General features: G+C 49.2%; 1 protein-coding gene across 2 annotated transcripts; it reads left to right on the top strand.

Moving 5' to 3' along the window:
- Positions 1-1,782: 1,782 nt before the first annotated feature.
- On the top strand, positions 1,783-14,716 carry Cd300a (CD300a molecule). Of its 2 annotated transcripts, none has more exons than XM_052756704.1 (7): positions 1,783-2,430; positions 5,027-5,407; positions 6,216-6,351; positions 8,858-8,955; positions 11,670-11,728; positions 12,082-12,189; positions 14,025-14,716. In XM_052756704.1, the coding sequence occupies exons 1-7, from the start codon at positions 2,367-2,369 to the stop codon at positions 14,184-14,186; spliced, it is 1,008 nt and encodes a 335-aa protein (XP_052612664.1). In that variant the 5' UTR covers positions 1,783-2,366; the 3' UTR covers positions 14,187-14,716. The 2 variants fall into 2 exon arrangements, with proteins under 2 accessions (XP_052612664.1, XP_052612665.1); XM_052756705.1 differs by having other exon boundaries at positions 1,785-2,430; positions 5,027-5,395.
- Positions 14,717-23,284: the final 8,568 nt, after the last annotated feature.

Raw genomic sequence — 23,284 nt, 5'->3', positions numbered from 1 at the left:
AGGACATCTTGACGGGGGGAGGGGGGGGAGTCCACATTTCTGTGAATGCTACAGTAATCAGGCTATGTAAACCACCAAATATGACTCCTCTCACATTTAGTACAACAAGATAAATAGTTAGTGTCCTTGTTAGCCTCAGCTGTCAACTTGACACATCCCAGAGCGGTCATCTGAGGGAGTCACAATTGAGAGACTGCCCAAATATGATTGATAAGTGGCCATGTCTGTGAGGGATTATCTTGGTTTTGATTGATTGGATTGACCCCTCTTTTTGTGGGTGGTATCATCTCTGGGCAGGTGGTCTTGGGCTGTATGAGCTGGGGAGGTGAACGTGAGCCTGGGAACAAGCTAGTAAGCAGTGTTTCTCTATGATGGATTGTGACCTGGAAGTGTAAGCTAAACAAAACAAACCAGAACAGAACAACAAAATAAAATCTGTAAATCCAATTGTAGGGGATCTGGTGCCCTCTTCTGGCCTCCACAAGTACTGCACACATGGTGTACGTGCACACATGGTGTACATGCACACAAAGCAGGCACACACATGTACATAAATACAAAATTTTTATTATTTTAGTTTTTTTGAGATAGAGTCTCATTATGTAGCCCTTGCTATTCTAGAACTCACTAAGTAGACCAGGCTGACCTCAGACTCACAGAGATCCTCCTGCCTCTGCCTCCCAAGTACTGAGATTAAAGGTGTGTGCCACCACATCCAGCTTAATATGTTTTATTTTACTTTTAAAACATATTGTGGTGGTTTGAATGAGAATGGCCCCATAGGCTCATAGATTTGGATATTTAGTCACCAGGCAGTGGCACTATTTGAAAGCATTAGGAGGTATGGCCTTGTTGGAGGAAGTGTGTCGCAGGGGGTGAATTTTGGGATTTCAAATGCTCAAGCCAGTCCCAGTGTCTCTTCCTACTGCCTGCAGATCTAGATGTAGAACTCTCAGCTCCTTCTCCAGCACCATATCTGCCTGTATGCTGCCATGCTTCCCGCCATGATGACAAGGGACTAAACCTCTGAAACTGTAAGAAGGCCCAGTTAAATGCTTTCTTTGTAAGAGTTCCTGTGGTCGTGGCGTCTCTTCACAGCAATAGAACACTGACCAAGACACGTATCTAGAACACAGTTTCTTACCGATCTTTAGTTGACCGGTGATGTTATCACCATTGTCCAGGGTGGTGGTTTTTGTTGTGGTTGAGACTGAGTCCCTCCAGTCTGTCCCCAAACTTCTGAGCTCAAGCGACCCTCCTGCCTCATCCTCCAGAGTAGTTGGATAATAGGGGTGTGCCACTGCACTTGGCCATCAGAGAAGTTTCCACAAAGACCAGAAGGTTCTGTTTTCCACTCTTCTGGCAGTGTAACAAGCGAGCATCTTCGCGGGGGCATTTGTTACGAGAAGGAAGAAAGCATGAGGCACTCAGAAGGATCTGGAAAGAAGGCGCTCTACGGGCCTCATCGTTAGCACAGGGCTGTCTGTGGGTTTAATAACCACTAAAGTCAGGGTTTCCTGGGCTCTCATGGCCATTCTGTATGAGCTGGGGGCGTTCACAGGAGACATGTGTGGTGTCTCAATGGACAAGGGAAAGAGAGGCCTGCAGGCTGTCTGGGTCCCTTCTCAGGTTCAATGAGGCTACCCAGGAAAGAAGGTCACAGCCTGGAGAGCTCCTGGTCAAACAGAAGACACATTTCTTCTTTTGTTTTTGGTTTTTCGAGACAGGGTTTCTCTGTGTAGCTTTGTGCCTTTCCTGGGACTCACTTGGTAGCCCAGGCTGGCCTCGAACTCACAGAGATCTGTCTGGCTCTGCCTCCTGAGTGCTGGGATTAAAGGCGTGCGCCACCACTGCCCGGCAGAAGACACATTTCTAAGACCAGGCATCCTTCAGGGACTCTGGGGCTATTAACTTTTGGGGCTCTAGGCCTAGAGCTGGGGTTCATGGAAGCCAAGCTCCCGGAAAGGCCTTACAGTGGGTACCACCCAGGCAGGGGCAGCAGGGACTTCCTCCCTCCAGGCTGCCATCCTGCCCACAGAGTAGTGACTAGGTGCCAATCAGAAAGAAGCCTGGCCCTGCTCCCCGAGCCAGAGGCAAGCAGGGCCAGCAGGCCCCAAAGCTACAGGTCTCACCCCGGCGATCATGGGGTCTGTGCCTCACCCGGGCTTCCTCAGCTGGCCTTGGCGCCCCCAGATTGTTTCATTTTCTCAATAGCTCCAGGAACAGAACTAAGAGAAGTCAGAAACAAAACAGCTAGACACAAAGAAAAGCAGAAGTGGGCGCTCAGAAACTGACCGTCCCTGACGGGACTGAACCGTGGAGGATCTCGCCGTGGCCTGGCTGCCGGTGACCTGTGTGTGGGAGAAATGACCCAATTGGCCTCAGCTCTGTGGCTGCCCACGCTGTTGCTGCTGCTTTTCTGGCTTCCAGGTGAGGAGGCTGTCTGCCCAGGAGGGTGGGAGCCCTCAGGGAGATGCCACGTAAGGCGCCGGAGTCTGGATTTCTCTGTGCACAACACAGAATGGGGCAGCTGCGTCCTCTGTGTAAGGTGGACGGCCAAAGGTCCACACTGCTCAGTGGGAAGGGGCCAGGAGCTCACTCTGCACCCAGCTGTCAGAACAAGGGACAAGTCAGACACTGTGAGGGCTGGTGGCTGCCCAGGAGGGGTGCCAAGAGGAATTTTAGATGGGTTAGACTAGGTAAGAGGAGGGCACAGAAGGTGGTACCAGTGTGAGAGGACAGTGGCTGTGCTGGGAAGCCCGGAGAGGTGTGTGTTGGTGGTGAGGTATGTGAAGAGATTTAGTCTGTCTGTCTGTCTGTCTCCCTCCCTTCCTTCCCTTTCTTTTTTGGTTTTTCAAGACAGGGTTTCTCTTTGCATCCCTGGCTGTTCTGGAACTCTGTAGACCAGGCTGGCCTCGAACTCAGAGATCTACCTGTGCTGGGATTAAAGGTGTGCACCACCATGCCCTGATAATCTTTTTTTTTTTCTTTCTTTAAAGATGTTTTTTCTTTTATTTTTGGGACAGGGTCTCACTGTGTAGCTCTGGAACTTACTATGTAGACTAGGCTAGCCCTAAACTCACTGAGGCTGCCTTCCTCTGCCACCGAGTGTAAGGATAAAAAAAGAAAGGTGAAGTGGGTAGCTTTCGGCAGGCCCTGCCAAGGTGTGCCGCTAAGCAAACACGCCACTCGCAACCGAGTTAGTGCAAGAGGTTTATTGGGGGAGGGAAGAGAGGGGAGAGTGAAAGGCTGTGTCGAAGTGGGGATGTGCAAGAGGCAGGCAGAGAGACAGAGAGACAGACAGGCAGAGAACAGGGAAGAGGAGCAAGAGACAAGAAAGGCAAGAGAGGCAGGAGAGCGGGCTGTGCCTGGCGGGCACTTTTAAGGGGCGCACATGTCACACAGCTGACAGTAGACAGGTGGTGATGTACCTTAACTCTTTGGTGGCAGAGGCAGGCGGCTGCCATGGTGGGAACTAACAGAGCGCTGGGATCAAAGGTGTGTACCACTACACCCACAAACTACTTTCCTTTGTTCTTGGAAAATTTCATATATGTGAACAATGTAGTTTGATCATATCCAGCCCTCACCTCTCCCTCCAACTTCCCCCAGGTCCATCCCAGCTTCATATTATTATTATTATTATTATTATTATTATTATTATTATTATTATTTTGAATACCCATTGAGTCTCATTAGCACTGCCTCTGTGCGTATGTGAAGTTATCCACTGGGGGAGGGGCCATGTATACATGGCCACCCTCCAAAGAAAGGAATCTCTAACCCCAGCACTCTGGAGTCAGAGGCAGGCAGGTCTCTATGAGTTTCAGCCTCATTTACACAATGAGTTTCATGCCAGTGAGGATTGCATAGAAAAACCTTGTCTAGGAAAAAAAAAAAAGGCAAAATAAAACAAAACAAAATGTTCTGTTTGGGGCCTATATTGGTCATCTGTATTAAAAAAAATCAACAAACAAACAAACATTGGTTTTATCTGAGCTTGCACACTCATTTATAAACATTTGAAAATCATCTTGGCTATTTTTCCTTTCATTTGTTTGGACTTCTTTTTTTTTCCTGCTGGGGATGAGGGTGGGGGGATGGGCAGGGGGAAGCATCCTAGCTGGCCAGGAAAGGAACAGGAGGGCTGGGAACTGCTGTTTACTTATTAAGCACGTCAGGACTAGGAGGTTGACTTAGTGGAGAAAGTGAGCACCTGAGTTTGGATCCCCAGCACTCACTTGAAAACTGGACTTGCTTTGTGTCTGTAACTCCAGAGCTGGGGGTGCAGGAACACGCAGGATTTTATGCCTCCTTCTCGTCTCTGCAGACACCATGCTTTTGTACACAAACCTGCACACAAAACACATATATACATAATTGAAAATAAAAGTAAAATCGGCGAGAGATGGCTCAGTGGTTAAGTGCACTTACTGCTCTTTCAGAGGACCCGGGTTTGGTTCCCAGAACCCACATAGTGGCTCACAACCACTGGCTTCTGGGGGCTCCTACAGGCATGTGTGAAGTGCACATAAACTCATACAGGTACACACAAACACACAAATATAATAAACAAACCTTAAAAAAATAAAATCTTAAAAAAAAAAAAACGGAACCTCAAAATCAGCAAAGTAAACCTAGGCTGAGAGAGCAAATTACTCCCATTTTCTGCCCACCATCAACTCTTCTTCCTGATCACAGGGTCATGAGGACATTGAGGGAGCAGGGCATACAGCTGGCCACCCTCTTCTGCTCTGGCTCGTATTCCTGCGGTGGGACCACATGGGGGTGTGGCTATTCTCCCAGGTCCTGAGATGCCCAGGGCTGGCATGTTTGAAAACATGAAGCCCTAGTGGGTGGAAGGGACTGGGGGGGGGGATTAGGTCAAAGGAAGGAGCAGGGCAGAAGGGGAGGGTGCCGAGGGGTGATTGGCTGATGGGAAGTCAAGGGATGGAGGGTGGAACTTTTGGAGGACCTACTCCCCATCCACCTGTGAGGGTACAGAATTGGGGCTGGTGTTTTCCAGACTGTGTCCCTCTGCGTGGCCCCAGCAAGGTGACAGGCACTGTGGGGGAGTCCCTGAGTGTGCGGTGTCAGTACGAGGAGGATCACAAGACTAACGACAAATACTGGTGCAGAGTGTCACTGCTAACACCATGTAAAGAGATTGTCAAGACCAGAGCCTCAAAAGAAGCTAGGAAAGGCCGAGTGTCCATCAGGGACCGTCCAGCCAACCTCACCTTCACAGTGACCTTGGAGAACCTCACCCTGGAGGATGCAGGCACCTACAAGTGTGGGGTGGCCATTCCGTTTTTTGATAACAGATCCATCGTGGGAATCAATCCTTCCTTGGGGATCGATGCGTCCTTAAAGGTTGTGGTGTCTGTGGTTCCAGGTAAGCACCCAGGTGAGTTCTCCTAATGAACACTATAGAACCAGGACAGCTGCAAAGTGGCAGGAATTTCTGGGGTGGGAATCAGCTCAGAGCCTGAGAGTACATTGTGTGGTGGGGGAATGGAGGTGAGGGGCAGACAGGGACAGGGCAACAGTTATGGAGGCATCCTGGAGTAGCTGCATCTTGAGGGGAGGAAGGTGCTGGTCCATCGGGGGATGGGAGGCAGAAAGAGCAGAGTGGGGCCAGGACAGAGGTCTGTGTCCTGTGCGGCGACCCATGGAAACTAGAATCCATGGGTGTGTTGGGTGCTGAGCAGAGGGTCATTAAGGGACAGTGCTGTGTGCAGAGGGACCTTTCACTAGTGACAAGCCAGCTTTGCAGTTAGTTCTCTTTGGCAGCATGTGGCTGAGGCTGGAGAAGAGCAGACCTAGAGTGTGGTTTTGACTCAGGTGGGTTGGGGGTGGGAGCTATGTCATACGTGCAAATGATCAGCTGATCCAGGAGGATGCCCCATCCTGATCCTCCCTCTGGTGTGAAATCAACTCAAAGACAACCCATTGGCAGCTAGTCAGGGTGGTGTATTCTTGTGATCCTAGCGCTCAGGAGGCAGAGGCAGGAGGATCACAAGTTCAGGACAGCCAGGGCTGTAAACTCCATATGGAGACCCTGTCTCAAAGAGTAAAGAAAAAAGAAAAGGAGGAAGGAAGGGAGGGAGGGAGGGAAGCAGGGTGAGAAGGAGGGAGGAAGGAAGGAAGCGAGCCATTGGCCAGTGGCAGAGTCTGAGGAGATTCCCTAGGTCTGAGCTGTGCTTTATCTCCAGGACCTACAACACCAAGGATATCTACAATGCCCACCAGCCTGACTACCAGCCTAGCCATCAGCCTGGCCACTGAGTGTTCTACCCAAGGATCCATCATGAAGGATCACCATGAGGATCCTGAGCCCAAGGTCTTGAGGTGAGGTGCCCTGGTCCCTGACCTGGAGGTAGCCACCCCAGCCATGTGGTCCCCTCAGAAGAAGGGCTACCAGAACTATGAGAGCTTGGGGTAAAAACGCTTGGTTCCTGACTTGAAGGTGGTGGCCCTTCTCCTGGGAGGGGCTTAAGTAGGCACTGTGGCCATGTGCTGCTCTCATACCCCACTGGCTAGAACCTCCTGTGCCGTGGGCTCCAGTCAGGGTAGGAGGCCATAGGTCACTGACCACACTGGGCCTGCCTGTGCTGAGGACAGGGAGAGCTCAGGCTGAGGAGGACCCAGAGTGTGATGGCAGGAGAATAGCATGAAAAGGACTGGTGACATCCCATCATGCATAGCTTAGTGCTTCACAGAATGTTCTCTTTCATACCTCGTGATAATCTTCATGTTACCACATGTCTTAGCTATTTTCCTATGGCTGTGATAATACACCATGACCAAGGCAGCTTATAATAGAAAGCGTTTTCTGGGGGCTAACCATTTCAGAGAGTTAGAGTCCATGATCATCATGATGGGAACATGGCAGCAGGCAGGCAGGCATGGTGCTGGAGCAGTAGCTGAGAGCTCACGTCTTGAGACACAGCCACAAGGCAGTGAGAGCTAACTGGGCACTGCAAATGGACCCTGGAACTGACTGGAGTTAGTAGGGATCCTAGAGGTTAAGGGCTCTGGCCACCTGCACTGCTAACTTTCAACTTTAAATGTTGAGGCTTGCATGATCTTCGTGGGTTCAGAAACTCACTGGAGTCATCACTGTTGGAAGTGGTTTTTATCATACTTTTATGATTTTTATCTTTATAAAGATCATGAGGAGACAAATGAAGAGACAGCAAGGCCAGACTGGGAGAGTCCCAAGAAGTGTCCCAGTACCCTCTACTTAGGCAGGGTCAGGGTGTATCATCCCCAGGGGCCTCTGTATGTCTCCACCAAGAGCTTCCTGCATCTCCTTTCATGTGGGGCCTCATGAAGTAGGCACCACAGGCTGAACTGCTGGCACATGGATGAACTTGTCTCCAGCCCCTCCCCTCTCTGGAGGCTGGTTAGAGCCCCTGTCATATCCATGACCCCACATTGGTTCCTGGTGAGCAGCCTCATTCTGTAATCTCACCTTTTAGCTATGTACAGGCACATCTAGACTTTTGACATTATGACACATTATCATCTATAAAGTTCACACCCAAGAACCATGCAGTCAAGTTACAAAAATATCGGAAAAAAACAACACCCAACCACCCCACCTCCCCATACTTTAAGTAAATTTATAATTTGATGTCGGGCTGTATTTATCACTACACAGGGCCAAATGCACGAGGTCCACAGACAGAGTTCTGGACACTCCCATAAGCATCACTCAACATCATTCACAAACAACCAAGGTGCTCCTATTAGCAAATTCTCCAGCATTAGGCACCAGTGTCCAACCTTTGGACATTGTGATATGATGCCACGGTTTGCAAATGTGTTGACCATATTCAAAGCTATCCTGGGAGACATGTGGCCTCTCTCCCAGGACCCAGGGACCAAGGTCTGGCCTCTCCTCACTACCCCACACCTGGAAACCTTCCCACAAGTTTTCTGCCAACCTAGAGGCATGATGTGGCTACCAGACAAGGCAAAATGCAGGACCCAAGCATGGTGCTTTTGGAGGTTAACCTACAGATGTTCAAGGCAGGCAGAGCCCTGCTTTGTGTGTGTGTGTGTGTGTGTGTGTGTGTGTGTGTGTGTGTGTGTGTGTGTGGTGTGTAACAAGGAGATGGAGAGATAGAAGTCATTATGCTGTTGATCTTTATAAAAAACTTTTCTCTTTTTTTTTTTTTAGCCGGGCAGTGGTGGTATACTCAGGAGGCAGAGGCAGGTAGATCTCTGAGTTTGAGGCCAGCCTGATCTACAGAACAAGTTCCAGGACAGCCAGGGCTACACAGAGAAACCCTGTCTTGAAAAACAAAACAAAAACAAAAATCAAAAAAACAAAACAAAAATCCAAAAAACAAAACAAAAAAACCCATATGTGTGTGTGTGTGTGTGTACATATGTATGTATGTATGTATGTATTTTTGAGACAAGGTCTCACTACCTAGCCTTGGCTAGCCTCTATAGACCAGGCTGACCTTAAACTCACAAAGATCCATTTATCTCTGCCTCCTGAGCACTGGATTAAAGTTGTGGATCAGCACTCTCAGCTTCATAAAATTTGAAAGGTTATTATGATGTGTGAGTAAGTGTACATGTGTGTACAACTTTCAGGAGTCAGTTCTCTGCTTCTACTGTGGGTTCTGGGGCTTGAACTCATGACCTCAGGCTTGCACAGCAAGTGCTTTTATCCACTGAGTCATCTCACCAATCTTTTTTAAAACCTTGACTTTATGTGTCTGTTTTCAAAGTCAGGGGCTGGTGATATACCTGGGGGCAGGGTAGAGCACTTGGCTAGCGTGCATGAGGCCCTGGGTTCGATTCCCAGCACTGAATAATTAACTCCCTCCCCTTAAAGCCTCTCGGTGCTGCTGACCGTGTTAGCTCTTCTGCTGTTTCTGTTGGTGGGGACCTCTCTGCTGGCCTGGAGGATGTTCCGGAAGCATCAGATCAATGGTGAGTTAACTTCCTGTGTCCTTCTGTCCCTACTCCAGGGTGGTGGACTCCAGCCACTGTCTTTCACCTCAGTGCTCTGTCCCAGTTCTCAGAACAGGCACCACATTAAGCACACACCCTCAGGGCACACACTCAAGATGACCCTAGAGGAAGGGCCCAGAGGTGTCCCTGGGTGTAGTGGTTACACCCCTCGTGAGATAGCTCCCTGGAGGCCTTTCTCTGGGGCCTGAGTGGTTGCCACGTGGGGCAGTGCCTCCTTCTGTTTAAAACCTTCAGTAGCTTCCCACACTCTCAAGAGACTCTCTGCAGCGCTGTTAGGCCTCCACAGTGCACCCTGCCTGCATGATGCCTCCCCCACCCCCACGTTCTTGTGACTTTTGGTTATGGGGCAGGAACCTCAGCCTCTCTCTCTCCTGGGTTTACTCTGCATGCTGAAAGTCCTGGCTGTTATGATATATTGCATGTGGGGAACCTCGTCAGGCCAGGGTATCCCGTGTGTGCAGGGAAACATGCTGGCATGCTGGGCAGATGCAGCAGCAGGCTGGTGGGCGACCCACGCCCTGTGGGCATGGCGGCAGTGGTGGCGGTGGACATTCATTCCCGACCCAGATGCTGCATCAGTGCGGAAATGGTTTATTATAATAGAGAGACAAAGAGAAGATAGGAGAGCCTAGAGGGGTCGAGGGGTGCACACCTCGTGGGAGGAAAAGCAGAAGAGAGAGAAGAAGGGGAGGGAGGGGCCTTTCCCCAAAATCAGGACTCAGGGCGGTGCGGAGGGGCGGGTCAGAATATTAGCACTGGCCTCCCCAGGCTTACTCCCTAGTCTCCAAGCCCTCAGCTTTTTCTTTCCTTGGACTTTTTCCTTGAGGCCCTCCTGGGTGTCTCCCTGCACCTCGGCTATCACAGTTGTCTTTGTACCAGATGGTTCTCACCAGCATCCCTGGCTGCCACCTCGAGTAGCCTGTGCACTGCTTCCGGCCTGGGCCATGGCTGGAGTCACTACTGGGTTTAGGATCTTTAGTCACACAGACACCCAGGAAGCTCCTGGGAACCTGAGGTCCCACCCTCCCCGAGTTCAGATTGACAGACAGGACCTGCACGGGGTGTGTCAGCAAGAATGCTCTCAACAAACAGAACTGTGAGCAAGCACAGGACAGAAGGACAAAAGGACAGGAGGAAAGGGGTCGGGCCTCCTCCAGGGGAGAAGCTGGCTTCCTTCGTGTGCTGAGACTTCATGACCTTATGAGCAGAGGGCCTTCAGGGCCATCTTTGTCATGTTGCTGAAGCCCTTTGAGGCTTCTTCAGTGAGGATGTGGTAGCAGAAATGAGGCTACTCTGACCTACAGACCCTCTGTCTCTATCTTTCAAGACAGGGTTTCTCTGTGTAGCCCTGGCTGTCCTGGAGCTCACTCTGTAGTAGACCAGGCTGTCCTCAAACTCAGAGATCCACCTGCCTCTGCCTCCCAAGTGCTGGGATTAAAGGTGTGCACCACCACTGCCCGGCTCTCCAGTCCCTCTTGGGGGGCCTCCCCAGCTGTAGCCTTCACGTGGTTCCACTAACCACAGGGGACTTTCCCAGCCTGGACAGCTCCAGTCCTGTGGGTCCCAGCACATCACTTGGGTGCCCTTTCACCCAGAAACACTGTGGCCCACAGATCACTTCCCTTTTAAGAAAGATGTAGGAGACTCAGTGTGTTGAGTCATGTATCTCTGTACTTGGGAAGCAGAGGCAACAGGACTGCAGTGAGTTCAAAGCCAGCCAGAGGAAGATGTAGGGAAGACTCTGCCTCAAAAACCAAAACAGAAAAGAGGGCTGAGGATTTGTAGGAACCTGAGAAATAAGTAAAAGCAGCAGAGAAGAAAGAAATTATCTCTAAGGTACATGGTAAGTCAAAAATCCCATCTCCCAGAAAACCAGCCACTGCCCTAGAGGTGTGTGAGCTCCTTCCAGTCTTTTATCTATGCAGATGTGATTTCTTTAAGTTTTTTTCCAAAACTTCTAGGTGGCGGTGGCACACACCTTTAATCCCAGCACTCGGGAGGCAGAGTCAGGCGGATCTCTGTGAGTTCGAGGCCAGCATGGTCTACAGAGTGAGTTCCAGGAGAGCCAGGGCTACACAGAGAAACCTTGTCTTGGAAAACCAAAACAAACAAACAAACAAATCTCATGTTTGAATTATGTGTATATGTGTTGGGGGGGGGTGTACGTGATGTGTGTGTGTGTGTGTGTGTGTGTGTGTGTGTGTGTGTGTGTGTGTGTGTAACCTTTGGAGGTCAGAAGTGAGTATGGATCCCTGGAGTTACAGGCAGTTGTCCAAACTCAAGTGCCCTGGAAGAGCAGCCAGTGCTTTTCATCTCTGAGCCATTTCTCCAGCCCCATGTGTGATTTCCTAAAGATCTTTCTTTATTGCCAGCGTGGCACATCTCTATACTCTCAGCACTTGGGAGACTGAGGCAGGAGGATTAGGAGAGTTTGAGAGTAACCTGGGCAACATAGCAAGACCCCCCTCAAAAACAAAACAAAACTTCATACCACTTAAACCTGTAATTTTACACTTAACAATATTATAGCATTTCCACTGCTACTGAATGTTCTAGAACTCCCAGACCTATGGCTGAAGTCTCCAAGGAAAGTCTTTCTTGGAGTACAGCACACCCCTCCTCCCCTGCCCACTTTTTTCTGCAGTTTCACCCCCTTCTCTTTCTGTCTCTAGCTGATAAATATCCAGAGCTGTCCCAGAGCCTCAGGCAGGCAAGGGAGCTACAGCAGGAGGTGAGCCAGGGTGGCTGGGTGGGGAGGGGCCATAAGGAGACTGTCAGGGAGTCCTGGGCTGGTAGAAGTGACAGATCTATTACAGGTAGATGGAGTTGTCCCAGAACCTGGAGATCTAGCGATCAACTTTGTCCCAGGTTCTGTCCAGTCTGTTCCCCTCTGGCCAGGACAGTGGACTTGGATGAGGGGGGTGGCGGGGTGGTGGCAGGATCCTAGAGAGAACAGGGTGAGGGTGGAGGACGAATGGGAAAGGCCAGGGCTGACACAGTGTGGTGGGAGGGAGCTATCTTCAGAGAAGCAGGGCAGGGGGATGGAAGGGAGGGACTCCATGGATGACACTTGACCTTCTGCAGGCTGCTGAGCAGAGTGAGTCCCAGTATGTGAATCTGCAGCTGCACACATTGCCCCTGAGGGAAGAACCGGCGCTACCAAGTCAGGTGGAGGTGGAATATAGCACAGTGGTAAGTTGAGAGCCTGGCTCCCTTGAACGAGGATCCTGGGTCGTGCAAGGGTAGCACACAGGGGTGGGGGAGGACAGAGAGCCAGCCCGGCTCAGGATGGTTGTATAGAAGACGGGGCAGGTGGAGACTCGGTGGAGGCCCTCGGAAAGGTCACGTGTCACTGTAGCTGGAGAAGGCAGCAGAATTATGGGAGTGGCCAGTATCTAAGGTCTTGACAGTCAATACATGAGAACCTGTTATTTCTCCGTGTGTTGGTCCCCTCATCTCTTTGGTATCAATTCTTCTTTAGGGGTGTAGTCAAGCCTCAGACTCAGTGACCTTCAAACAGGAGAGTGGGGCAGGCAGCCTCCTTGGGTGTGACCCACCATTTTACAGGCAGGGTCAAACAGAAGCTGAGAGAGAGATAAACATCAAAGGCTTTCTGGGGAGACTCTCCCCCAACCCCAGGCTCAGAGTCCACTGAACCCTTCTTGGATGCCCTGAGGGATACCATAGTTTGGTGGCAGAAGATGGGTGACATACACTGCTCTGAAAAAGTATCTACTCTGGTCCCATCCAACCCACGCTGCTGATTCTGCCCCATGAGGGGAATAAGGAACGGTTCTGTCCCACATCCACTCTGGATCACCCAAGCTATGATCCCTCACTTGTGCCAGTGTCTTTTTTCTTATTTTTAAAATGATTCACTTCGTTTTATTTTACATGCATTGGTGTTTTGCCTGCATGTATGTCTGTATGAGGGTGTCAGATCCCCTGGAACTGAGTTATGGACAGTTGTGAGCTGCCATATGGGTGCTGGGAATTGAACCCAGGTCTTCTGAAAGAGCTACCAGTGCTCTCAACCACTGAGCCATCTCTTCAGCTCCATGCCAGTGTCTTTTAAGGATGAGGTATGTGCAGGAACCCCTATGTCCTCATTTTAAGCAGCTGGAGAGAGATGGCTCAGCAGTTAAGAGCACTGACTGATGTTCCAGAGGAACCAGGTTCAATTCCCAGGTCGTCCGAAGTCCGATCATGCTAGGATAAAAAATAAAAAATAATAAATAAATAAATAATAAATAAAAGGAAGAAGGGACTTCATGACCCCTCTCTCCTCTCTTTTAAAGAGAAAAGCCCGGCTAACTTAGTTAGTAGAGCATGAGACTCTTAATCTCAGGGTCGTGGGTTTGTGCCCCATGTCGGTCACCAGATATATCGAGAAATCTACAGAGTCTGTTTAAAGGGCAAAGGAATTATTGGGGGGGGGAACTCACTGCACAGAAAAGAATAGTCATAGGTTCTGGAACGCTGTTCCGACTGCCTGAGTCAGTCTGGTATCCAAAACTATGCGGGAGAGAAGAGAGCCTGCTTGCGTGCATCTCAGGTCTTAAGGGTCACTGCGAGGCCACGCCCCAGGAACATGTACTTCAAGGTCATAGGCAGGTAGAGCAGTTACCTGCTGCATCTCTAGGGGCGGTGCTTCAAGGTCATAGACAGAACAGCTATCCACGACAGTCTCTAGTTCCTCAGATGGTGTCATGTGTCTGAAAGCCCTATTCCTTCACTATGTGACATGTTCTCATGTCTTCCCAGCTATGGGACTGGCAACCATCACCTGGTAGCTAATGACTGCAAAATGGGTTGGAAGCTAACTTCCTTTTCCCCTTTGGACAAGTCAGTCTGTGACCAAGCCAGTAAACTTTAGAACTGTGGCTACCTCTGCTAGCCATGATATACCCAGCATGGGGACTTCCCACTGAGGCTTGACAAGGTGGGCCGGTGTGTCCAGTTCTGGGCAGTTGAGGGGTGTGTGTGCCCTTCCCCTCTTGGCCTGAATCCAGGGTCTCTCTCCACAGGCGTTCCCCCAGAAAGAGCTTCACTATACATCCGTGGTATTTGACTCACAGAGGCAGGATTCTCCTGCCAATGGGACTTCCCCTTGGCCATCTCAAAATCAAGAAGCAGAGTATAGCGAGGTCCGAAAGCCCAGGGAAGGCCTCTCTCACTCTCACCTGTGACTCCTTGTCACCTGATTCTCTCATTGGTGACCACCAGGTTCCCGAGCTCCCTGCAGGCTGCTGCCATTAGTGTCATGAGCCTCGCTGGCTTCACTCAAGATGAGCAGGAACCAAGGGTCTGTGGGGACAGAGCCTCATCCCACTGGCTCTCTCCTCTAAGCCTGCATTTTGTTCTGCCTCTGGGTATGGAAGATGTAGCGCTGCATCCCTTGGGACTTTGGGAAGTGACATGGTTCATATAGAATGGCACCAGTGTTGGCTTTGTAGTGTCTGCCCAGCAAGAACATCCGTGATTGCTGGGGGATGTGGAGAACCAGCGAAGAACCATGAGAACACGAAGGAAGGGGAGTCATGGAGGCGCTAAACATCAGCTCCCCCATCTCACAGAGAACTAAACCCAGCTCTGAGGAGAAGAGCCTGGCCCATGGTTCCAAGGTCAGGAACAAGTTCCTCTGGACTCTTAGCTAGAAGATGAAATAAAGTTTAAAATATCTTCTTAAAGGGAGAAGAAAAAATGATTTAAATGATGCCTGTAGCCCCATCATAAAGCCCAGCTTTGAAATCAGAGGAGCCTTTGGGGTACAAGGGCTTGGGAAGGATGTGTCACCACTGGGTTGGAGAGGGTAAGTTGTAACCACTGTTCCCTGATGGAACATACAATGGTTTACTTACCAGGGTAATTTTAAAGTCTAATCCAAAGGTGACTGTGTGTGTTTCCAGCCTGCAGCCACCACCAATGGCTTGAAAGCCATATCTGCTGCAATGATTTTTCTTATAACTTTTCACATTGCTCCAGAAGCAACTTCAAGGGTAAGTCATCTCCAAAGAGTGAAGAGATGATGGTTATTCATGACTTCTTTGGATTTTTTTTTAAAGACAAGATCCTTTATAGCCAGGCTAGTCTTGAACTTGCTGTGTAGCCAAGGATAACCTTGAATTTCTGATCTTCCTGCCTCTGCCTTCCTAGTGTGTGTGCTTGTAGTATGCACACCCATGAGTCATCCCAGGTACTTCTCTCACTTCTTGTACTAATGTTCTCACACACACACACACACACACACACACACACACACACACACACAAAACAATAGCTCTTTCCACTTGAAAAGGCAGTGGGCACTGGATTGTGTAAATGGGACTCAAGTGTCTTAAGGGGGAAGTGGGGAGGCTGTGGCCAAAAAATAGAGTGCTGGGCCCACAAACAGCGCAGGCACACAGGTTTAGTTCAGTAACTAAACTAGACGGTCAACTAGGAGGGATGGGCTGGGAGAGGAGGGCCCTGCTTCCTGGTGTGAGTCACTCATTATGGGAAGGCCCAAGTGCCAAGTGCCAGCCAGAGGACATGTCTCTACCTTCGTTTTCTTCTCCTTCTCCTGTCTTCTTTCCCTGGTGCCTGGGACAGGTCAGCCCAAAGGCAGCTTTCATTCATTCATTAATTCATTCACTCACTCACTCATTCATTTGCCCATTCATTCATACAACCATTTACCCACCCATCCATTTACTCATTTATTCAACCATCACCCATTCACCCACCCATCCATTCACCCACCCATCCATTCATCCACCCACCCACCCATCCACTCATCCACCCATCCACCCACCCACCCATCCACTCATCCACCCATCCATCCATTCATCCACCCATCTATCCATCCACCTACCCACCCATCCATTTATCCACTCATCTATCCACCCACCTACCCACCCATCCATTCATCCACCCATCTATCCACCCACCCACCCATTCATCCATCCATCCATCCATCCACCCACCCATCCATCCATTCCTTCATTCATCCAGTCACTCAATATATTTCATTCACTCATTGCAGAGCATTCAGTGACCTGCTCCGTGACAGGCAGAAGGCTGGACACCGAGAAGCATAGGACAAAAACCCCGCCCCACATGGACTTTTGGGTTTACAGGGATGTGGACATAGGCCTTCTCCACTCACCTCCCTGCTTTAAGGTTGTGGACAGGGGAGGAGTGCCTCTCTGATTTGGTCTCCTGTAAACAGATAAAACAGACAATTTCCTGTTAAAGAACAGAAAAGCAGCAGGGAGGTGGTGGTGCACACTTTTAATCCCATGGCAGAGGCAAGTGGATCTCTGAGTTTGAGGTCAGCATTGTCTGCAGAGTGCGTTCCAGGACAGCCAGAGCTACACACAGGAAACTCTGCCTTGAAAAACAAAAACCATGAAAGCCAGATGCTTCAAATTTATGTTGAAGAGTGGCCGTCAGGACTGTGGGAGTTTGACTCCCAGAACCCACATAAAAAGCTGAGTGTGTGATCAGCTAGAAGGCTCGGGGTGAAGTGCTTGCCACACAAGTGTGAGGACCTGAGTTTGACCCCCAGAACCCACATAAAAGGCTGAGTGTGTGATCAGCTAGAAGGCTCGGGGAGAAGTGCTTGCCACACAAGTGTGAGGACCTGAGCTTGGTCCCTGGAACTCATGTAAAGATGGAAGCGGAGGACTTACTCCACAAAGCTGTCCTCTGATCGCCACACCATGGCCCATGAGCCCCTCATCCCACCTCCCCCAAATAATTTCAATTATAAAAAAAAAATGTAAAAAGTAGGATGTGTACCAAGAGAGGCTGTAATCCCAGTCCTGCTTTGGCAACACTGGAGGTGGAAACCGGTCTCCAAAGCTTGGAGGCCAGCAAGTCTGGTGTGCTGCAGTGTGAACTGTAAAGAGACCATATCTCAATCAGGGTGGAAGTTGAGGACTCACACCTGAGATTGTCCTCTGACCATCACATGTGTGCCAGCATGCACACATGTGGACACACACAAAATGGCTGTCAGGGTCTATGGCCCTGGTAGTTCAAGAGCTAAGCTGATGGATTCCATGTCTTCTTTAGCCTGGGCTTGGAGTGAACCAGGAGAGTCAGATGGGATGGCTTTTATGCTACATCCCCACAGGAAAGCACCCCCTCCCTGGAGAACAGGAAATCCGGGTCCAGTCGTGAACTTCAGCAGTGCCGTCTGTCATGTGCTTTTCCTGGGGGATGTGAACAAACATCTAGTCACCCAAGATGGGGCTCAACCCAAAGAAACAATTGCATCCCAGTCCAGCTTGATAAACCAATGAGCTTTCCAGGTTTCCTTACAGCTCAAGGGTGAAAGGTTACAGCTGCGTCAATGCAAGTCCCACTCCAGCATAGGTACAGGTCTCCCCCAAACCTCTACATGTGGAATCCCCCCAACTTCAGCTAACTTTCAGTCTCCTGTGTACTCCAGCACCTCCTCACGTACAGGTGGACAGAATTATGTGCGAGCTGCAGGAAAGGGAGCAGCAGGAGGGATCTGGGATCTCAGGTGAGGGACTGATGGGGATGTCTGAAAGTCTCCTAAGTGTGGGCAGTTACAGCTGCTGTGCCTTCAAGATGGTGGTGGCCCTGTCATGTCCAGGACAGTGTTCCCCAACATCTCTTAGGAATACTGTTTGTCTTTGTGAGGGGTGTGTGTGTGTGTGTGTGTGTGTGTGTGTGTGTGTGTGTGTGTGTGTGTAACAGGAAGGTGTCAGATCAAAATGGAGTCACTCATGTCAAGCCCTAACAGAGTCCAGGGGTCATTGTCTTAGTCTATTTTCTGTTGTTTCTTGACCTTTGGCTAAGATCAAGGGAAAATACTGGAGACTGGAAAATTTATAGGAAAAAGAGGTTTACTTGGCTGAATGTTTTGAAGTCTGGGAGGGCCAAATTAGGAGGCTGCGCTGGGTAAGAGCCTTCTTGCTGATGGAGGCTCTGCAGAGTCTACAGGCAGGATAGGGCTTCTGATAGGGAGAGGGATGCATAGCAGACCCTGAGCAGCATTTTTAACAGACTCGTGCCTTTTAAAATTAATTATATGTGTTTATTTCTCTGTGTGTGTGTACGTGTGTGTGTGTGTGTGTGTGTGTGTGTGTGTGTGTGTGTGTGTGCTCACATACCAAGATGTGTCAAGGTGTGTATGTGGAGACCCAATGACAGTTTGGTAGGAGTCAGTTCTCTCCTTCTACCATGAGAGTTTCAGGGAGTGAATTCACACTGTCAGGCTTGACAGCAAGGGCCCTTAGCCACTGAACCGTCTCACTGGCCCATCAGACCTACTCTTTTTTTTTTTTTTTAAAAAAGATTTATTTATTTATGTGTGTAAGTGTTCTGGCTTCCTGTACATCTTCATGACAGAAAAGGGCACCAGCTCTTATTACAGATGGTTGTGAGCCACCATGTGGTTGCTGGGAATTGAACTCAGGACTTCTGGAAGAACAACCAGTGCTCTTAACCACTGAGCCATCTCTCCAACCCATCCTTTTTTTTTTTTATGAGACATGTTTCTCTGGGTAGCCCTGGCTAACATGAAACTCACTCTGTAGACTAGGCTGGTCTCAAACTCAAAGCTCTATCTGCCTCTGCCTCCCAAGTGGTGGGATTAAAGCTGTGTGCCACCACACCGGGCTCCCAACATACCTGTTCTTGAGATGACCCATTTATCCAGTAATCTATGTCCTAATCCCCATCCCCTTCTCTCAGCAGTCCTGGTGATTGAACCCAAGGCCTCAAGAATGCTAACCAGGCACCCTGCCATTCAGCTATGTCTCCAATCCTCTCTTCACTCTTTTATTTAGAGACTGGGTCTTGCTAAGTTGCCCAGGTTGGCCTTGAACTCACTCTGTAACTCAGGCAGGACTTGAACTTGCTATCCTCCTGCCTCAGCTTCCTTAGTAGCTGGCATTACAGGCGTAGGCCCAGGACCATCATACTTCAAGGTCTCACCTGGTCCTCTTGCATAACAAGGGTTAAAATTCAGTATCTGTTCTGATGGACTCATCCAAGGGAAGACATCCATGAAGGAGATCATTGTGTGTATTTATTTGATGACAATAACTGTCACCAAAGACTCTCCAAACCACAGCCTTGCACAAAAGTCATGATGACCTTGCACAAAGAACCACAGCCTTGCAGCCAGGCCACCCTTCCATGCCTCTGCCCAGAAGCTGACTGCTCAGCCTCACGCTAACTCCGCCTTCAGTACTGATCTTTGCAGGGGAGGACCATTGCTTCAACACAGCTTCTGTAATCTCCCTCACCTTCCTGTTAATCCTTGCCTTCCCTTACTCTCTTGCTCTGTGGCACCTTGCATGTTCTATAGAACATATGTGCCACATTGCATTCTTGCTGTACCCAATAAGTTCTTTTCTCACCTGCTCAGTTTAGCTCAACACAATATCTTCATATCATGGTAGTGGAGACCAAGGAGGGTGTGCTGGATAGTTTTATGTCAGCTTGACACAAGCTGGAGACAGTTGGGAAGAGGGGGACTTCAGTTGAGAAAATGCTCCCACCCGACTGGCCTGTGGACAAGCCTCTGTACATTTTCTTGATTGATGATTGATATGAGAGGGCTTGTCTGACTGTGGGTGGTGCCACCCCTTAGCTGCTGGTCCTGGGTTCTATGAGAAAGCAGGCTGAGCAAGGAGCAAGTCAGTAATCAGCATGTCTCCAAGGCCTCTGCATCGGCTTCTGCATCTGACTGCTGCTCTTGAGTTCCTGTTGCGACTTTCCTCAGCGACAGTCTGTGATGTGGAACTGTAAGTTGAAGTAAACCCTTTTCTCTCCAAGTTGCTTTTGGTCATGGTGTTTTATCACAGCAATAGAAACTCTAACTAAGACAGAGGAGATTTGGAGTGTCCCTATCCATCCAGGCTGCCTGCCAATTGCAGCCAACAGAATGATGAGCTGCAAAGATGTCCTTGTCTCAATCCCCAGAACCTGTGAATACATTTTAGCAAGTTAAAAGGTACTTTACATAGGTGATGGAATATAGATTTTTAAGTGAGTCTCTCTCTCTCTCTCTCTCTCTCTCTCTCTCTCTCTCTCTCTCTCTCCCCCTTCTTCCCTCCCTCCTTTCCTCCCTCCCTCCCTCCCTCCCTCCCTCCTTCCCTCCCTCCCTCTCCTTCCCTCTCTCTGTGTGCACATGTGTGTATGAGTCTTAATTGTCAAGGTATATTCAATTGTATGTAAGAGGGTGAAAAAAGGGTCAGTGTTAGTTAGCACTGTTAACCAAAGCTGGCAGAGAGAGAGAGAGAGAGAGAGAGAGAGAGAGAGAGAGAGAGAGAGAGAGAGAGAGAGAGAGAGAGAGAGAGGGAGGAAGGAGGACATAGGAGATGTAAAGTTGCGAAGATGCTGCACTGGCTTTGAAGATGGGTGTAGGGGCCATGGGCCGAAGAATTCAGGGGACCTCTGGCAATCGGAAAAGGTAAGTGAGGGGACTCCCCCTAGAGGCCGCAGGAGGAACACAGCCTGCCAACACCTCGGTTTAGGAATTTTGACCCAGAGTTTTTGTTTTGTTTTTAAAGATTTATTTATTTATTATGCATACAGTGTTCTGCCTGCATGCACGTACACTTCCATGCCAGAAGAGGGCACCAGATCTCTGTATAGATGGTTCCGAGCCACCCTATGGTTGCTGGGAATTGAACTCTGCACCTCTGGAAGATCAGCCAGTGCTCTTAACCTCTGAACTGTGACTGCAGCTACAAGCAATGAGCTTGAGTAGATAGATATGTTGCCGGTCAATGGGCCTACTTACAGGCAGGGCCCTGTGGCCAGAGGTGCCAGTGCAGCCCCTGAACAGAGTGGGGACAGAGATGACCATAGGGAGAGCTCGGCTCAACAATGAGGAGGCAAGCACTCAGAGAGAAGCCATGTCTCCTCAAGGCCTGCGCACTGACAGCTTGGCTGTCAGCTTGTAGAATGTTGGAAGGTGGTAGACCTTCAAGAGATGGGATCTAACCCCTTCCTCTCGCTCTTTCTGCTTCTCACGGTCATCGGGTGTGCAGTTCAGTCATACACTCCCACCACGCTGCACCGTCTCACCACAGGACGACCGGTGTGTGCCACCACATCCACTTCTAATCACCCCTGTGAGGTCCTACCTCCCAATGCCATCACGGGGGCAATTAAATTCAACCTGAGTCCAACTGTGGTGGCTCACACCTGTAATCCCAGGCAGAAGGACCACAGAGGGTCCAGGGTTATCCTGGGCTACATAGTGAGTTGCGGGACAGCTGGGCTACAGAGTGGGACCTTGTCTCCAGAAACAAACTAAACAATAAAACCAATTTCAATGTGAGTTTGAGAGAGGACATTCAAACCACAGGAAGCTACAGTGCTATGTTACTCCACAGTGAGGACATGTTCTGAGAAATGAGCTTGTGGTCAGGTTCATCGTTGTGTGAATGATTATAGCATATAAACCTATGTAGTAGACTTCCTGTTACACACACACACACACACACACACACACACACACACACACATACACACACACACACACACAGAGGGAGAGAGAGAGAGAGAGAGAGAGAGAGAGAGAGAGAGAGAGAGAGAGAGAAAGAGAGAGAAAGAGAGAGAGAGAGAATAATGCTCCCAGAGCCACTGTGAACAAGACAATGTGAGCTTAGATTAAACACAAGAAAGAGTAATGTACTCAAAGAACATGATGGGGCCGGCGAGGAGGCTCAGCGGGCGAGGCCTGCTGTGTGAATGTGACCCCGGAACCAAGTGAAGACAGAAGGAGAGAACTGACTCCAGAGTCACCCTCTGACCTCCACATGTGTGCTGTGGCATGCGTGTGCTCCTCATGCCGTCCACACACACACAAATAAAAAGATGTGATAAATTAGAACTGTGTAAGTCTGCTGCACAACCATTTTGCAGGAAGTTTTTTTTTAGTAAGTAGACAGTACACTTTAAAATAATGTAAAGCACATTTATATATACATATATAAACACATATACATAAATATGTATATATTTAAGACAGCATCTCACATAGCACAGGCTAGTCTCAAACTTGCTATGGAGCTAAGGATAACCTTGACCTTCTGATCCTTTGCCTCCACATGACCCCCATGTGGTGATATATTGTGTACCCTAATAAATTTACCTGAAGATCAGAGAACAGAACAAGCCACTAGATTAAACATAGAGGCCAGGCAGTGGTGGCACACACCTTTAATCCTAGCACTCAGGAGGCAGAGATCCATCTGGATCTCTGTGAGTTCAAGGCTGCTCTGGACTACATGAGATTGACTCAGTTTAGGAGAGAAACAGAACCAGGCAGTGGTGGCACGCACCTTTAATCCCAGCACTAAACAGGAAGTGATATGGTGAACGAGAAAGGCATATAAGGTGTGAGGAGACAGGAACTAACGCTTTTCAGGCTGAGGAGTCCTAGAGGTAAGAAGTGGCAGTAGTTTGTTCCTTTGTCTGTCTGATCTTTCAGCATTTACCCCAATATCTGGTATTGGGTTTTTTTTTTTAATTATAAGACCTTTAGAAATTCGAGTGACACCCCCACCATGACCAGATTTGTTGGTTTATTGGTTTTTTTCAGCATTGGGACCAAACCCAGGGCTTGGAGCATGCTAGGCAAACACTCTAGCCACAGAGCCACATCTCCAGCCCATATGTGCTATGGTCTTCTAATCCTGGCCAAGGGCTGTAGGTACGTTTATAGCACACTGTAAACCCACAAGTAATGACGTGTGCAGCAATGTTAGACAACTATGGCATCACTGGGGGATAATTGTTCATCTCAATACATTCTTTTAGGTCCGACATTGCATATGTGGTCTGTCATTGACTAGATGTGGTTATGTGGCTTGTGACTGTACCAGGTCATTTAGCATGGATACATATAGATGGTGGTCCACACGTTCATGCTCCTCCAGCCATGTGGATGCCAGTCTCCCCATCTCCAGCTCCCCTCCCTGTCCCTTAGTGTTTTCATGCCACAACAATCTCAGAGATCATTTTACATTCTCATGTAAGTATGTCAGCACCATCCCATAAAATTCCACTGCACAGGCTATGCTAGGTAAGCGTTCCACCACTGAGCTACATTTAAAGTAAGCCACAGTTACTTTATAGCTACATCTTACTTTAAATCCTTAGCTAAATTCAGGAATTTCCAGACCAGGCTCAGTGGTGGGTAAGACTCCAGGAAGGACAGTTGCAAGGCCATTTATACTGCCTTTGCTTAAAAGAAAAAAGATTAATTAATTTACGTGGGTATTTTGCCTGCGTGTATGTCTGTGAACCA

Source organism: Peromyscus californicus, unplaced genomic scaffold, assembly GCF_007827085.1.
Source record: "Peromyscus californicus insignis strain IS unplaced genomic scaffold, ASM782708v3 Scaffold_3__1_contigs__length_106647218, whole genome shotgun sequence".
NCBI classification, from domain to species: domain Eukaryota; kingdom Metazoa; phylum Chordata; class Mammalia; order Rodentia; family Cricetidae; genus Peromyscus; species Peromyscus californicus.
This window is presented reverse-complemented; position numbering and strand designations above follow the sequence as displayed.

Bases quoted from the DNA above. Each gene is read 5' to 3' on its own strand.
- Cd300a (XM_052756704.1), top strand. From the start codon at position 2,367: ATGACCCAATTGGCCTCAGCTCTGTGGCTGCCCACGCTGTTGCTGCTG. The intron at 6,352-8,857 runs GTGAGGTGCCCT...CTCCCCTTAAAG, and splicing joins CCTGAGCCCAAGGTCTTGAG to CCTCTCGGTGCTGCTGACCG. The intron at 11,729-12,081 runs GTGAGCCAGGGT...GACCTTCTGCAG, and splicing joins CAAGGGAGCTACAGCAGGAG to GCTGCTGAGCAGAGTGAGTC.